The 18,707-nt window shown below is 43.3% G+C and overlaps 1 protein-coding gene across 1 annotated transcript in view; it reads left to right on the top strand.

The window, feature by feature from the left end:
- Positions 1–18,707, top strand: part of ACE2 (angiotensin converting enzyme 2) — a 118,145-nt gene that overhangs the window by 65,388 nt on the left and 34,050 nt on the right. Inside the window, exons 4-7 of the mRNA XM_063449146.1 lie at positions 4,101–4,244; positions 9,041–9,153; positions 17,060–17,168; positions 17,992–18,089. Coding sequence (XP_063305216.1) covers positions 4,101–4,244; positions 9,041–9,153; positions 17,060–17,168; positions 17,992–18,089 — 464 coding nt within the window. The remainder of the gene's footprint in view (positions 1–4,100; positions 4,245–9,040; positions 9,154–17,059; positions 17,169–17,991; positions 18,090–18,707) is intronic.

Below are 18,707 nucleotides of genomic sequence, written 5' to 3'. Positions count from 1 at the left end.
ATAAACACAGGTTACTGGCTATGGGGGTATAATGTATAATAAACACAGGTTACTGGCTATGGAGGGATAATGTATAATAAACACAGGTTACTGGCTATGGAGGGATAATGTATAATAAACACAGGTTACTGGCTATGGGAGGATAATGTATAATAAACACAGGTTACTGGCTATGGGGGGATAATGTATGTAACGGACTGTTTCAGCAGACAAGGGGTTAAAATCCGTTTAGGCGATCTTCCCCTTTCAGATATAAAGGCAGCTACTGTAGAACACCAAACTCCCGAATTGAATACAAGTGAATGCACCAAACTCGAGAACTGCATACAAGGGAATAAGGTAGCACTCGGAACTCCCGAACCGGAACCTCACGAATAGCTGCTAGCAGACGAACAGGAAAAGCTCCCAAGCGGCTTACACTCCTGGCAATCAGTCTCTAACAGCATACAGTGAATCCCCCCAAAGACGAGACAGAGCTCCGTGTTGAGGGTCAAGCAGTGGTCTGGTTTATTATGGGCTACCCGCCGAGTATTTATGCAAGTCTCCCACCTGGTGGACACTCCCCTAGGGGACCAGATGGAAGACTGTGACAAGGGACAGACATACACCAATTACAGACACACAGCAGTAAAACATCCCCACAATGCATCCTAATTCCCTCCCTCTATCCTGGAGATAATTAAGAAGTAATTCAATTATCTCCCAGGACAGAGGCAAGACTCCATTATACACGTGGGGACACAAAGACAGTAAAACACTTTAAAATACATAAAGTCACCTTGTCTACGTAAAACACAGACATTTCACATATCCCCAGATAGCTGGGATCTGAGCGCACAAAACTACCGAATAGCGCTCAGATCCTATTCACACAGTTCAATTGCCATGGAGCCAAAGTCTTTAACTACACGAATGGGCTCCATGGCATAGCTATCTAGGTTAACACATTCACATAAAATAACATACCGAATAGACATGTATTCGTTAAACTGTACGAACAGGAGCCAGGCGGCAGACGGCTCAGCGGTGTTCGTGCACATAAGTGTCCGTTTTTAGTTCCATAGTTTAAGTGCCGAACACCGCTGGCCGTACGGGACTTTTAAAATGGACGCAGCCACGTGTTCAGTAAACAAACAAAGACCACCCTGTATTCGTCAATTAAGCTGCGGTTAACCGCAGCTTCAGGGAGGTAAATTGGCGGCACACTCCAGCTCCCAGGAGGTCGCTCCTTCGGCAGTTTGTTCGGTAGATAAAATCTACCGAACACCCCGGCAGAAAGGCACGAATAAGCCTTTCTGCAGGGAAAATAAAGTATTTTAAAGTCTGGTCCATAGTCCAAAGGCAGCAGGCGGGCAACCAGGCTTCTCCAATGCAATGTGGCGAGATTGCTCTCGTCACAATGTATAATAAACACAGGTTACTGGCTATGGGGAGGATAATGTATAATAAACACAGGTTACTGGCTATGGAGGGATAATGTATAATAAACACAGGTTACTGGCTATGGGAGGATAATGTATAATAAACACAGGTTACTGGCTATGGGGGGATAATGTATAATAAACACAGGTTACTGGCTATGGGGGGATAATGTATAATAAACACAGGTTACTGGCTATGGGAGGGATAATGTATAATAAACACAGGTTACTGGCTATGGGAGGGATAATGTTTAATAAACACAGGTTACTGGCTATGGAGGGATAATGTTTAATAAACACAGGTTACTGGCTATGGAGGGATAATGTATAATAAACACAGGTTACTGGCTATGGGGGGATAATGTATAATAAACACAGGTTACTGGCTATGGGAGGATAATGTATAATAAACACAGGTTACTGGCTATGGGGAGGATAATGTAATAAACACAGGTTACTGGCTATGGGGAGGATAATGTATAATAAACACAGGTTACTGGCTATGGGGTGGTAATGTATAATAAACACAGGTTACTGGCTATGGGAGGGATAATGTATAATAAACACAGGTTACTGGCTATGGGGGGATAATGTATAATAAACACAGGCTATGGGAGGATAATGTACAATAAACACAGGTTACTGGCTATGGGGGGATAATGTATAATAAACACAGGTTACTGGCTATGGGGAGGATAATGTAATAAACACAGGTTACTGGCTATGGGGGGGATAATGTATAATAAACACAGGTTACTGGCTATGGGAGGATAATGTATAATAAACACAGGTTACTGGCTATGGGGAGGATAATGTATAATAAACACAGGTTACTGGCTATGGAGGATAATGTATAATAAACACAAACAAAAAAAAATTATACAAAAAAAAATGAATGCAGCTTCAGAATTCATCTAAATTGTATGCTGTGTAGGAGGTGGGAGGGTCTGGGAGGGAGAGTCTGCTGCTGATTGGCTGGAATGTGTCTGCTGACTGTGAGGTACAGGGTGAAAGTGTACTCAATGATGACGAATAGGGGGCGGACCGAACATCGCATATGTGCGCCATCCGTGGCGAACACGCTATATTCGCCAGGAACTATTCGCCAGCGAACCGTTCGGGACATCACTACTAAATACCGATAGTTGTATGCAATTTAACAAGATTTATGACAGGACACTACTTCACTTAGAAATAACTTCACAGAACACACAGCAATAAAATCTTTGGCTGACAGTCAAATCACACTGAATTAACTCTTCCACTGCTGGCTACAATCCTCATAGGCAAATGATCGTATTATATTGCATTTTTACTATTAAAGTATTGTTCATACCAGATCATTTGACCATTCCTCTGTCCATCCAATAAGAATAATTCTACTAGATTTTACATTTACAGAATTTTAACTTTCCTAATTAAGATTTACTATCTAATATCAGAACAAAGTTTGGAAGTGGGAGCCTTGAGTCTAGTCCAAGTTTCAGAATATGTGAGTGCCCAAGAGTTTGAGAGTGTGTCTTCTCTTTCCTTTGTCCTTACTTTTTAAAGGGGAAAACTCTCTGCACGTCACTAGTTGATAGGACCAATAGGGAACTGTATGTGTTTCTTCCCTACAGACTATCATCTAGATTTTGGTCAGTAGATGGCACAATTACATCACAGAAAATTCTTGTGAGGGGGTCCATTTACATTTTTGTATAATGGGTTAACCAAAATTTGTGATGCGTTTTAAGTCATTTTTGTTATCTCTTATGGCAACTATCAATCACAGAACCTGTCAACTTCAAAGCCTTTGATTCACTCTTACCCAGTCTGAGTGTCTGCAATTTCGCTTGTAATTTTAGATTTGACACCTCCTAACCTTGATTTCACCCTCTTACAATGGAGCCGTGTAAGATTCTGTTAGGTTTTTATTTATTTTTTATTTATTTTTTTAGAAAGTAAAATTAATTAGTTTAATTTGGTGTCTGTCTGGTTTTCTTGTGTGTAACTGTTTTTAAGATTATTTATACTCCACTAACATTAGTAAATAATATGATATTTCTTCATTCATATTTATCCATGAATAGTCTATATTATTAACATAATACTAATTATATATGATTAATATACTTATAGTAAGTTAGAAGTGGATAGTGTGCCTATATATATATATATATATAGGCACACTATCCATATATATATATATATATATATGTATATATAAATATATATATATATATCATTCAACCCCCCTTTTGCTGCAATCATCATGCATGTCTTATCTCTAATGTTTACATAAATCGCATTCCTTAGCTCAGACTTGAATGAATAGAGTGATAGAGAGAGAAATCTTGTGTCTGTCTTAGCCTTGTAATACAAACATGGAGTCACCTCTGTTCTGGTGACTGGCAGTATACACTTTTAATTTCTGTCTTAACACAAAATGTCTGCCGATATAAATATACTGACAATTCTGAACCTATTAGGCCTCCTTAGGAGATATATAGACAAAGATGAAAGAGGCAGAGTATTGTTGCAAATGCCTCCATGAACAAACCTCCATTTAGTATGCGTTTGAGTATCTCATTATATACTGTAATCTTGTGAAGAATTTTAAAATACGTTATTTTAATGTATAAGCTTTTTATCTGCCAGTTGACCTTATATTAACACATATTGTTCAAATAAACACAGGACTGGATCAAATAATGCTCTATAGTACAGACTATCACGAAAGGTTGTGGGCCTGGGAAGGATGGAGAGCAAACGCTGGGAAGAAAATGAGGCCACTTTATGAAGAATACGTGCAATTGGAAAATGAAGCTGCAAAGCTTAATGGTAAGTCCCATCCTAAACCAGCTCTATCCCATTGGGCTGTGGAGTGAGAGATAAAGTTTAAACTAGCAAGGTGAACATCAGTCCCGTGAAAATATTCAAATCCCAGTGGGATCCACTTACCCTGTCTACCTACAATTTACACTGATACTGGCTAGCCCAATCCCCTTACGTTACAGCAACAGTTCACAATTATTATCTCACGTGTAAATCTGAAATGAAAGGATGGTAAGGGGACCTATTTGTGAACATATTTTTATTAATCCTCAGTCCTCTGCAAAGAGACTGTGCCAAAATCCCTGCAGGTCATTAAGTTACTAGGCACAACAAATTAAGCAACATTATATAGGTTAAGGCTTTTACTGAAATTCATACAAAAGCAGAAATGTGGGTCCTTAGCACAGGACTTCCTGTGAGAAATGCAAATTAACCAATTAATACCTAACTCTTCCAGGTTGGTTGACAGAATGTTTAGACATTCATTTTCAGTTTTGGAAAAATGGTATTCTGTGAACCTTAACAGCTTATTTGATTATGAAATTAGACAAACATTAGAATTGTTTTATTTATTATTATTATTATTATTAATATTTATAAAGTGCCAACAAGTTCAGCAGCGCTGTACAATAGGTGGGCTAACACACGTATTTGTAACCAGATGAGTTGGACACACTGGAACAGAGGGATTGAGGGTCCTGCTCAATGAGATTACATGGTAGAGGGAGTGGGGTATAGTGACACAAAAGGTAAGGATAAGTGGCAGAGCTAACGTCTGAGCTGAATGGACGTGCATTAACTGCTCTCCGAGCTAACCTTCAGCAGAATCCGCAAACATCGAGCTCAGAACCTGCAATCGGTCACCCAAAACGTTCCCTAGCATCTCAACAAACCTCAGGGAAACACCAGCCCAACAAATCGTGCGCTCTAACAAAATTTTTCTGCGATAACGAGTAACTTCAGCATGGTGCCTCAGGCCTAAACATGGCTCCCGAGTTCTCGCAAGATGGCTCGATGCCCTCAAGCCACTGACTCTTTATTTACCACTAGTGATGTCGCGACAATGAAATTTTCAGTTCGCGAATGGCGAATGCGAACTTCCGCAAATGTTCGCGAACGGGCGAATCCGGCGAACCGCCATAGACTTCAATAGGCAGGCGAATTTTAAAACCCACAAGGACTCTTTCTGGCCACAATAGTGATGGAAAAGTTGTTTCAAGGGGACTAACACCTGGACTGTGGCATGCCGGAGGGGGATCCATGGCAAAACTCCCATGGAAAATTACATAGTTGATGCAGAGTCTGGTTTTAATTCATAAAGGGCATAAATCACCTAACATTCCTAAATTGTTTGGAATAACGTGCTTTAAAACATCAGGTATGATGTTGTTTCGATCAGGTAGTGTACGCCCGCTTCACAGTGACAGACCAAACTCCCCGTTTAACGCACCGCAAACCGTCCATTTGCACAACTGCAAACTCCCCATTTGCACAAAGTTGGATACCAAGCTAGCCATGTCCCGTTCCTTGTCCTCACTGATGTCATTGAAGGTCTCTTCCTCCACCCAGCCACGTACAACACCAAGGGTCCCCGAAAGGTGACAACAAGCCCCCTGTATTTTTTTTTTTAAATGTACACTACTGTTACACCAGATATGAGTTCCACTGGTTTGACACTGTGCCCTGGCAGGCCCTGAAACGCACACGTGTGAAGGAAACTGACTGCTATTATTTCGCAGTCAAATTTCTAGTTTTTTTTTTAATGTACACTACTGTTACACCAGATATGAGTTGCACTGGTGTGACACTGTGCCCTGGCAGGCCCTGAAACGCAAATGTGTGAAGGAAACTGACTGCTATTATATTACAGTCAAAAAAGTTTTTTTTAAATGCAAGCTATTGTGACACCAGATATGAGTGGTGGCACTGGGACCACCTTAAAATATTGGATATCGCTAAAAATCTTGATCACTATACAGGGAGTGCAGAATTATTAGGCAAGTTGTATTTTTGAGGATTAATTTTATTATTGAACAACAACCATGTTCTCAATGAACCCAAAAAACTCATTAATATCAAAGCTGAATATTTTTGGAAGTCGTTTTTAGTTTGTTTTTAATTTTAGCTATTTTAGGGGGATGTCTGTGTGTGCAGGTGACTATTACTGTGCATAATTATTAGGCAACTTAACAAAAAACAAATATATACCAATTTCAATTATTTATTTTTACCAGTGAAACCAATATAACATCTCAACATTCACAAATATACATTTCTGACATTCAAAAACAAAACAAAAACAAATCAGTGACCAATATAGCCACCTTTCTTTGCAAGGACACTCAAAAGCCTGCCATCCATGGATTCTGTCAGTGTTTTGATCTGTTCACCATCAACATTGCGTGCAGAAGCAACCACAGCCTCCCAGACACTGTTCAGAGAGGTGTACTGTTTTCCCTCCTTGTAAATCTCACATTTGATGATGGACCACAGGTTCTCAATGGGGTTCAGATCAGGTGAACAAGGAGGCCATGTCATTAGATTTTCTTCTTTTATACCCTTTCTTGCCAGCCACGCTGTGGAGTACTTGGACGCGTGTGATGGAGCATTGTCCTGCATGAAAATCATGTTTTTCTTGAAGGATGCAGACTTATTCCTGTACCACTGCTTGAAGAAGGTGTCTTCCAGAAACTGGCAGTAGGACTGGGAGTTGAGCTTGACTCCATCCTCAACCCCAAAAGGCCCCACAAGCTCATCTTTGATGATACCAGCCCAAACCAGTACTCCACCTCCACCTTGCTGGCGTCTGAGTCGGACTGGAGCTCTCTGCCCTTTACCAATCCAGCCACGGGCCCATCCATCTGGCCCATCAAGACTCACTCTCATTTCATCAGTCCATAAAACCTTAGAAAAATCAGTCTTGAGATATTTCTTGGCCCAGTCTTGACGTTTCAGCTTGTGTGTCTTGTTCAGTGGTGGTCGTCTTGCAGCCTTTCTTACCTTGGCCATGTATCTGAGTATTGCACACCTTGTGCTTTTGGGCACTCCAGTGATGTTGCAGCTCTGAAATATGGCCAAACTGGTGGCAAGTGGCATCTTGGCAGCTGCACGCTTGACTTTTCTCAGTTCATGGGCAGTTATTTTGCGCCTTGGTTTTTCCACACGCTTCTTGCGACCCTGTTGACTATTTTGAATGAAACGCTTGATTGTTCGATGATCACGCTTCAGAAGCTTTGCCATTTTAAGAGTGCTGCATCCCTCTACAAGATATTTCACTATTTTTGACTTTTCTGAGCCTGTCAAGTCCTTCTTTTGACCCATTTTGCCAAAGGAAAGGAAGTTGCCTAATAATTATGCACACCTCATATAGGGTGTTGATGTCATTAGACCACACCCCTTCTATTACAGAGATGCACATCACCTAATATGCTTAATTGGTAGTAGGCTTTCGAGCCTATACAGCTTGGAGTAAGACAACATGCATAAAGAGGATGATGTGGTCAAAATACTCATTTGCCTAATAATTCTGCACTCCCTATATTTTACAAACTGCTACAAGAAACCTCAACTGATTCCAAACCTGAATTCCTCACCCTCTGGGAGGAGGAATTACAGTGCACATTTACCCCAATAGAATGCAAGTGAATATTTACCAATATCTTCCAATCATCCATCAGTAACGCAACACATGAACACAACTACAAAAGAATAGCCAGATGGCACTACACACCCTCACACCTACTTCGTCTCTCCGCACTACCCTGAGACCTGCTAACCTTGCCAACAGGTGACAGGTACCCCAGGTCACATATGGTGGTCGTGCGAAATTATCCAAACATTTTGGAAGAAGATTATCTCCCTAACACACATATTCACTGGTGTCCAACTTTCCCTCACGCCTAAAGTTGTACTGTTCCTGCTACACTCCAGCCTGCTTGCCAAACCCCAACGTCAACAACCTACTGAAAGCAGCCAACATGCTCATCCTGCTATACTGGAAAAAAACAATCCCACCATCCATTAGAGAATGGATACACAAAGTAGAATCCACAAAACTCATGGAGGAGGTACACTCCTCCCTAACGCACACATACGCTCTTTACTCGGACAGCTGGTCACAATAGCTCACCTTTATAAAAAAATGACCCTGACTTCAGGTAGGCACCCACTTATCCCCACCCCTCTGTTTATCACTACTCCAGGACACTCGACCACAACCCCCCTCTTTGCCCCCTCCCCACTTTGCCCTCCCCGTATTCTTCGTTCGGTCAATGCTTAGGAATGGAGAAATAGCTAAAGACGACACGCAGACTAAACATAGGAACCCTTCTGGAACAGGATATTTAACCTTACAAAAACACGTCTACACTATTGCAAACTGTTACTGAGTACTATTTTAGTTACGAAAGCTCACACCTCCCCCTGTTTATGTTTATGTTCAATATAATTCTGTTTGCTTAACAATACCGATAATATGTACTGTACCAAGTCTTAAGCATTGTACCATTGTTCAAAACTTACCACTTACCTTATGCTTGAATTGTGTAATCTACCTTTTATATACAATAAAAAAAAAAAAGGTTACGGGTAGGGTAGAAAAGTATGTTGCTAGGATAGTATTCATTAAAGGCTAGGTGTTTTGATGACAGTTGCAGGAGCGAAGTGTATTTGTCAGAACTCTATGAGAGGAGATCCTGAGTTCCCCTTTTCGGATTTATCTATCCAATATTTGAGTTTATTCATCGCTATAGTCTAAACACCTTGTTCGGATTGACTTATTTTCATTTCTGTTTCTTTACAAGGCTATAATGACTATGGAGATTACTGGAGAGGAAACTATGAAACTATAGCCACTGGTGATTATTACTATAGTCGTGATGATGTAATTCGAGATGCGAATGAAACATTCGAACAGGTATTTTTGGGAATATATAAAGAATATATAGATAAAATAAGACTTGTACATCCAGCTCATATACTTTTTTTTCTGTTTTGTGTAGACATTATGTCCTAATAGTATAATTACCAACTAGAATACAGTACTAAATATCTCTATTTGCTAATTTTGTTGAAGGAAGTTGAAGGAACACAATAGCAATAGGAATACAAATGTCTATTCCTAATGCCATAGTGTCCAAGTCACCATTTAGGTGACCAGCCTATATTTGCAGGGAGAAAGAAAGGGTAGTTTAGTTAAATTTTTTCTGGTCCCCAGCATTCTGCTCCTCCTCTTTGGCTGAGATAATCGAGATCTATTATCTCAGCCAATCCAATGTTTTATCATAGAACGTGTGGGGTAAAACTAGGGTAATCAGTTTTACCCCACTATTTCGCGGAAGTACCCTTAGTGACTTTAAGAATGAGGCAGGTTAACCCTGCAAAGAAAACATTGCCGTTCCTGCAGAACCATGACAGCATTCAGGTTGGACACAGCCATTGAACAAGATGTCAATCTAAGTGAACATAGTGAACACTGTGTGCAGGAAGTGCATGCGTTTTCAGGGCCCTGGGGGTCCATGAGAATTTTATGCTGTGTAACTCACACAAAAAGAAACAGTGTGGTGGTTTGTTTCTTATGTTCCTTTACCTTGGTCCCTATTTCCCCAATTTGAGGCTACTCATTTCTTTGAGCGTAGAATGCCTTACCTAAGTTAGTGTTTCAATGAACACCTTGGCAATAAAACTCCCAGTAATGAGCAGTATGCATGAGTATAACACACCCATCCTCAGCAGTAAAACTTCCAGTAGTGTGCAGTGTTTATGAGTGTATCACAACACTCCACAGCCATAAAACTCCTGGTAATGTGCAGTATGTATGAATGTATTTCAGAGCTCCACAGCCGTAAAACTCCCAGTAATGTGCAGTGTGACAAAGTCCCCTTCCCACGTGAGTTTGCCACGAGCTCCTGGAGGAGCTTGCTTGCCAGCCTCCTGCCCACAGACTATGGGCCCTGCAAGGAAACCTGTAAAAGACTACCGAATTTGACCGACCGTTAGCACTGATTTCATGGAACTGTTTTGGGCATAGGACCATGTGCACGGTCGGTCAAAATTATGACTTCCAGGAAATTCCTGAACCTCTGAACCTATCTGGGTGATTTTTGGATATGTTGATCACTCAGATCGGGGCTATCAGGGGATATAACTTTTGTAGGGGTTTGTTTAAAGGTATTTTTGGGGTTTTATAAAAATGTATGTTTTCTGTGCCTGGAGATAATGGAGTTTAGTACAGTGCTTGACTCAATAATCTCCCAGGCACAGGGGAGGGATTATCTTGTTTTGTATGCAAGTGTCCTGGACCTGAGAGCCAATGTGATTGTGTGTATGTTTTTACTGTACTCTACTCTCAGGTCCAGAGGAGAGTGCCTCTTGCATGGGGACCTGCATATAAGGCCAGTTGTGGCTGCCAATAAACAGGTTCCTACCTGTCCTCAACATAGAGTCTTATCTCATGTGTGGGGGAAACAGCTGTATCTGCTCTGGGGATTACTATATCACAATACTCCCATGGGCTATAATCACTTGCTCTTGTAAGAGCTACACTGCTCTACCTTCTATACTCTCTTGGAGGAGAGGTCTTCTCACTGGGAGCTGGCAGCTAAGGGGCTATGTTGCTTATGGTGTCCGGTGCGGTGCTTATGGTACTTGGCAACAGCTAGGAAGCAGCGATTGGCAGAGGCACCCAGTCGGGGTGCCAGGCAGTCCATCACATGCAGTATGTATGAGTGCATCACAAAGCCCCACATCCGCAAAACATCCGCTGACCAGTCCCCACACCCCGTTGTCAACACATGAGACCAGAATTATGGGTAAGGGCAACGGCCACAGCTTTATTAAGTTTACAACTTTTACCGGACCAGCATTCCATCCAACTGTCAGCTACATCACCTACACCCCAGACTGTATTCCCAAGGTAAAAATGTCCAGACTAATCCCTGTCAGATGGACTCCATATCTCCTCATTAAGTCCACATTGTCGCCCTCCAGGTTCACGTGACGAACCACTATGCCACCCAGTCGCCGTAAAAAACGAGAAACCCTCATGTTCAACTTGCACCACCCATGCTCGAAACCCAGAGCGTGCGACAATGCCCGCCAACAAGGGTGTGGAACAGTTTCGGACCAGATGAGCGTGAGATCCCGAAACAGAGCCATAGAGCAGGCCAGATCCTGCTTGATCAAGTGAATGAGATCCACCATTCTCATACATCCCAAATCGTTGCACCACCAAAGTCACCGGCCCTAACAGAAACTTCCTCAGCTCGACACATTTGGCATAAAACTGCCCCCATGATATCCCCCAATACAAGAAGGGGTGTTAGGTTAGCGCTAATAATATACTGAACAGGCAGCGACCTTATAGAGGGTAACCCTCTAACCCTCTATATAAGAAATGGACAGTAAAAACAAAGAAAGGTTGCGCCAAATATAAAATAAAGTGAATAAATAGAATGCAATATAAAATAAAAGAGTAAAAAAAAAAAAAAAGAAGAATAAAAAAAATAATGGGTAAGTTCCAATGGGTATCAGGGGATCGGATGGATATAGTCACTAATTCCGCTGTGGGGGTGATTTATTTTGTTGTAGTAGTTCACACCGTCTCGTGATATGGAAAACACAAGAAGAGAGGACCAATCGTGCGGAGTGTATATAATTAATGTGACAATATTAAGACATATATATTACACTCACATTTGGATGAGCTATAGCCAGCTCAGGGTTTGTAGGCATATAGCGGAATAATCCCCGCTTACAGGATATGTTGGTGCTTGTCCTCACAGGGTTTTGTCCAACTCTCAGAAGAAGAAGGAGATAAAAACAGCAGATAGTGCTCTCTGATAATATATATAAGGTAGTGAATAAAATGAGATAAAATATACTCACAAGTAAAGTGCAGGTCTCACTGCACTTTAGAAATAGCGTTAGTGGTATAATCCCCACTTCAGGATACGTAGTTTAAAATGCCAGGAAAAAGTTGAAATAGTAAAAATTATATTAGTGTGCAAAAATGATAGTGGTACAAATATCTAACCAAAAATCATTTATTTTATAAAGAACACAATATATAAAATAACTATAACGCGTTTCACCGCTGGGGCTTTATCAAAATGGTACCATTTTGATAAAGCCCCAGCGGTGAAACCCGTTATGGTTATTTATATATTGTGTTATTTATACCAAATGGTACCATTTTGATAAAGCCCCAGCGGCTCCATTCCCCGTCGACAAAGTACAGCCACTGCGACCACACCACCCGATATGCCCTCCATGATGCTGGGGACAAAGACTCGCCCACCAGATCCCTCAGACCTCCAAAGTGAGGTCCCATAAAGATGTAGGACAAATCTGTCCCACTCGGTCTGCTTCTGGCGTTGCCTCTAGAAAACGGTCCCACTAAAACCAAGAAAGATTGTCAGCCACCACATTTAAAGGGACTCTATAGTCAACATATAAAAGCAAGAAAGACAGGTCCCCCAGCCTTCCTTCTTGCTTTTATATGTACTTTCAAATATAAAAAATAATTTTCGATGCTTTTTTATATTAAAAACTTACCTCCGTTCCAGCGCCGAGCTCCCAGCCATGCCACGCCCCCTTTTTCGTCAAAATGACGAAATCGCAGGGCCCAATAGGACGCTTCTCAGAGAGAAGCGTCATCGCAATGTGGTGCGCATGCGCGGCTTTGCGCTGCACCAATCGCGTTCTTCATAGAGCGGCATTGACAGCCGCCCTATGAAGAAACTCAGCGCTTTACCGCGCATGTGCTGGGAATGCGCGTTCGCGAGCTGAGCTGTCTGACTGACAGCTCAGATTGCTTTCTATACCCGCCCCCCTCCTACTCCAAACTTTGCATGCAAACACTATATATAGAGATTTCTCTATATATAGTGTTTGCATACAAACACACATATTGTTAAACAATAAGGGGGGGGGGCTACTGTCCCCCCCCCGGCCCCCACCCCTGAGCGGTGGGTGGGGGCCCTAAAACTAACAATAAGGGGGGGACCTACTGTCCCCCCCGGCCCCCACCCCTGAGCGGTGGGTGGGGGCCCTAAATACAAAGGGGGGGGACCCTAGTTAACCCTTCCCCCCCAAAAAAAAACAAATTATCTGCCTACCTACCCCCCTCACCCTAAAAATTATGGCCAAATAAAGGCCAAATAAAAAGCCATAATAACCGACGCAATAAAAAAAAAAAAAATCCATGTTCACCCATGGAGGGCTCCGCGCAGACTGAACTTTGCAGGGCGGGGGAAGGCTTATAAAGCCTTGCCACGCCCTGCAATTAGGCTAAGAACACTCTGATTGGCTGGTTTAAGCCAATCAGAGTGCTCTGTCATTTTACACTGCGTGGGGAAATTCCAAAGAACTTTCCCACGCTTGTAAAATGACACATAGCACTGTGATTGGATGGATTTCAAGCCATCCAATCACAGTGCTCTGTGTCATTTTACAAGCGTGGGACAATTCCAAAGAACTTTCCCATGCTTGTAAAATGACACAGAGCACTGTGATTGGATGGCTTGAAATCCATCCAATCACAGTGCTCTGTGTCATTTAACACAGCGTGGGAAAATTCTTTGGAATTTTCCCACGCTGTGTAAAATGACAAAGAGCACTCTGATTGGCTTAAACCAGCCAATCAGAGTGTTCTTAGCCTAATTGCAGGGCATGGCAAGGCTTTATAAGCCTTCCCCCGCCCTGCAAAGCTCAGTCTGCGCGGAGCCCTCCATGGGTGAACATGGATTTTTTTTTCTGCGCTCGTTTTTTTTTTTTTTTCTTTTTTAAATTGCGTCGGTTATTATGGCTTTTTATTTGGCCTTTTTTGGGGCTGAAGAAAGAAGATTTTAGAAGAAAGAATGGTAAGTTGTTTTTATCTCATTTTTTTTTTTTTACAGGTTTTTAGTTAAAGGCCCTCCCCTCGTTATTTTTAGGGTGAGGGGGATAGGTAGGGAGATCATTTTTTTTGGGGGGGGAGGTTAACCCCCCCTTTGTATTTAGGGCCCCCACCTGCCGCTCAGGGGTGGGGGCCGGGGGGGGACAGTAGTTCCCCCCCTTATTGTTATTTTTAGGGCCCCCACACACCGCACAGGGGTGGGGGCCGGGGGGGACAGTAGGTCCCCCCCATATTTTTAATTTTAGGGCCCCACCCACCGCTCAGGGGTGGGGGCCGGGGGGGGGACAGAAGGTCCCCCCTCATTATCTTCATGGCCCTCACCCACCGCCCAGGGGTGGGGGCCGGGGGGGGGAAGGAGAGTAGGTCTCCCCCCCCCTTCAACCACTATTGTGGCCAGAAAGAATCCCTGTGGGTTCGGTCTTCAGCTGTCAGCTGAAGCCACTCCCACAGCAGTGCTGACAGCCTCAGCACACAAAGCGCGTTCACAGTGCTTTGTGTGCTGATAGCCCGTCTGAAGTATTCACCCATGCGTGAATACGTCAGACGTGAAGCCTTTTTAGGGCCTCTGAACTCGGAAGTCCCTCTGGTGGCCATCTGATTGACTGCAACAAGAGGTGTTCCAAGCTTCCAATGTAAACACTGCATTTTCTCAGAAAATACAGTGCTTACAAGAAAAAGGCTGCAGGGAGCTGTAGCACTCACCTGAACAACCTCATTAAGCTGAAGTTGTTCAGGTGACTATAGTGTCCCTTTAACACACCTGGAACATGACTCGCCTTCACCCAAACATTAAACTGCAGGCTTAGCAACACTAAGCGCCGAAGCAACACCAACAGGGGGGGAGAGGCCGATGATGACCGCTTTATTACAAGGACCACCACTTTATTCCAAAACGTCTGCGGTGCGCCTATTGGGCGACTGGCCGAGCCATGGTCCTATCCTTACTGCGCACACCGGCATCCTCTCCTCTAGAAACATCGTCCCTACCTGTTCCCTTTGCTGGGACCTGCTTACCCTTTTTAAAGCAGCGCATAGTGGGATGCGCTCCTCCACAATGGGCACATTCATGCCGGAATCAACAAGTGCTGAACCACTTACAGTGACTCTCGTTAAAGAGCCGTGTGCGCCGGCTGATCCCGCAAAGGGCAACGACCTACATGGCATCATCAGAAGCAGCCATAGGCTACCATTCTGCATGCTAAAGTCCATCCCCGGACACACCGCCATCTGTCTGAAAATTGTTGGTCATAGCAAAAACAACATTGCCCGCCATAGACTTTGTATGCCCCCCAAATGAACCAAGATGCTCGCAAAAAATGTTAAATCCCTGCAGCCAGTTCCCAAATATGTGGGGGAGCTGTTTTGCCTTGTCCCCATCCTGAACCTCCCTTCTGCATGGCCTGTCCACTGAATCCCTGTATAGGGGAACTAAGTCTAATAAGTTCACATACTCACCCTTCAGAATCATATCCTGCATCTCGGATGGGACATGCTCCCCCAAGAGGACAAAACACAGCCAGGGAAACATGGGCGATACCCACCCCCTACACTAACAGCCTGAGCGTGCGCTGGACCCCCACTTAACCCACTACCCCTGGGCAACGTCTCTAAAACTGCGCGCCACAATCCCAGAACCTCACTAGATTCCCTCTGTGCCTCCTGCACATCACCCCAAATGCTAGCGCAGGTTAACTCATCCCTGGGGAGATGGACAGCTGACTCCAGGACTGCAGGCCTGGCTGCTTCCTCCTCTCCGTCTGCTCCTGAGGTCGAATCTTCCCTTCATGCTCTGCTCTCACCAACTCCCACTTCTGGCAGAGTTGGCCTCCTCTGGTGTGTCTGACTCTCCGGAAAGAGGTAAAGATGGTGAGGCCTGTGATGTGGCTGCATGCCTGCATCACGTACGTGCCCTGCGGTGCCTCCACTGACGTCAGCCGTCTTCGTCCTTGCATACAACATTGTGACATCACATCCGCCTGTTCTGGAAGAGAAGACGGACTTCGAGAGCTTCCCGCCATTCTGCCGCCATCTTGGGCCCTCACCTCAGCATCTTCACTGTGCCGACCGCTCTGCCTGGGCGCACGGGGAACTTCTGCTGCCATCCATCTTCCATCCGCCTCCATTCTCTCACCATGCTGGGTCCTGCTGGTCCTCACCAGGCTGGGCAACAACCACGTCGGAGGCCTCGACCACTGGCCCTCCGACCGTTTGCATGGGATACCTCCGCTGTCCTCTCCGCCTCACCAGCTCCCGATCTTCCTGCAACGCCGGCCACCACCGCATCCAAGGCACCTGAGCCATGGGACTCCAGGGAAGCCTTCAACATTGCCACCATTTCATTGTGCTGCCACCATGGTAGATTCAACTGTAATTCCTACCACTTACAGACAGTGCAACTATGTTTTTTTTTTTTTTTTTGGGGGGGGGGGGGGCGGTTTTGGTATTGCTTCGAGCAAGGGCCAGAAAGAGTCAGGGTCCCCTACACTCCTTCTGGATGACTGGTGAGTCCCCTCCCCTGTTCCTCCTTTTTATTCCTTCCAACTTGCAACTTTGTTGTACCTCTGTCCCAACCCCCTTACTTCTGGGCAGCATTCATGTCTGCCCTTCCTTTCAGTCCAGGAGCAGAACTGTAGTTTGCAGTATGTATCACAGCACTCCACAGCTGTCAAACTCCTAATAATATGTAGTATGTATGATATAATATGCAAGTGTGCATTTGTTTTGTAAACATTGCTTCAAACTCAGTAATGTATATAAAGAAAGTTCTATAATAAAGATCAGACAGGGATCCGCCATTAGCTTGTTTGCTTAAATCTGTATATCATCTGGTCAGTGTCTGTGACTGGCAATATGAACTGTAAATATGAATAAGCAATTGTTTTGTTATTTTCTACCAATGCTTTTGTTCTTGTCACTTTCATGACAGATATTGCCACTCTACAAAGAATTACACGCCTATGTTAGATCGAAGTTACAGGATACATATGGCGCTAAATATTTCAATTCTGAAGGTTATCTTCCTGCTCATTTACTAGGTAACTTTTTTGTTTTGTATAGTTGCCATTCTTCCAACAGTTGTTCAGTATCAATAATAATAAACCGTACTTTGAAAGATTTGTGTGAATTTTAAATATACAGGTATACACTCAGGGCCCCTGGTTTAGTACACCTGCTCAAAAATTTTCAAATGGAATTTGAATCTTGTAGCTGTGACATAATATTTATTTCATGTGGCCATTGCCAAGATGTTGAGCTATTTTTAAAATAAACATTAGAATATAAATGATAATGGAGATACTTATGATTGCCGTTGTCAGATAAGATAGTTCCGACATTACCTCACCTCCTGGAACTATCAAGCAATACAGATAAAAGAAGAAAATGCAATCAATAAGAAACATCCAGCATGTATTAGCCAAAAAGACACAGATTGAAGGATACTCAAATAACTTTTCTTTAGAACAGAGATGTGCAGAAAGTCACCTTAAAATTTACACCTAGTTGAACCTTAAGTGGAGGGGCTATTGCAGGAGAAGACAACATGGGTTCCATTCCTCCAGTAGGAATAGTAATACAAATCTACTATGAACACATAATCTGATCTCAATCTTTGAAGGGACATGCAGATAGGAGGTCTTACATTGCATTAATCCATATACGGTCGGTGGGTATTAAAGTTGCACGCTGGTGGAGGTTATGCAAGTGGTTGAAAAAGCCAAATAGCTGAAATATTTGCAGGAAATTACAGATGCAGTCATACAGTACTTCCTGTAAAATAAAAGACAATTGCTGCTTTTTATTTTTTTTAAAGTTCATTATATTTACTTGATGGTAAGATACAACTTTTTCATTTTTCAGGTGACATGTGGGGCAGGTTTTGGACAAACCTGTACCCCCTGGTAGTTCCATATCCAGACAAAGAAAGCATTGACGTCACTCCTACTATGGTTGCTCAGGTACTTCTGAATATTATCCTCTCAATGAACATGTAACAATAGCTTGGGTCAGTGTGTGTACTTGGGTCTTTGTGTGTGTCTGGATCAATGTGTCTGTGTGTGTGCTTGGGTCTGTGTGTGTGTGTGTGTGTGTGGGTCAGTGCGTGTGTGTGTCAGGATCAGTGTGTGTGTGTGTGTGGGGGTGCTTGGGTCAGTGTGTGTATTTGCTTGGGTCTGTTTGTGTGTCTGCTTGGGTCAGTGTGTGTTTGCTTGGGTAAAGTGTTTGTCTGCTTGGGTTTGTATGAATGTGTGTGTGTGTATGTGTCTGCATGGATCAGTGTGTCTGTGTGTGCCTGCATGGGTCTCTGTGTGTCTGCATGGGTCAGTGTGTTTGTGTGTCAGTCGGCATCAGTCAGTGTGTGTGTGTGTGTGTGTGTATATACTTGGGCCAATCTGTGTGTTTATGTGTGTGTCTGTCAGTATACAAGAGTTAGTTTATGTCTGCTTAAGTCAGTGTGTGTGTGTGTGTGTGTGTGTCAATCTGCATGAATCAGGGAATTTGTGTGTGCATTGGTCATTGATTCTAATTGTGTTGACCATTGAATGTGAGTGAGTGAGTGAATGCATGAGAGTGTGTGT

This window comes from Pelobates fuscus, chromosome 1, assembly GCF_036172605.1.
Source record: "Pelobates fuscus isolate aPelFus1 chromosome 1, aPelFus1.pri, whole genome shotgun sequence".
Taxonomy (NCBI): domain Eukaryota; kingdom Metazoa; phylum Chordata; class Amphibia; order Anura; family Pelobatidae; genus Pelobates; species Pelobates fuscus.
This window is presented reverse-complemented; position numbering and strand designations above follow the sequence as displayed.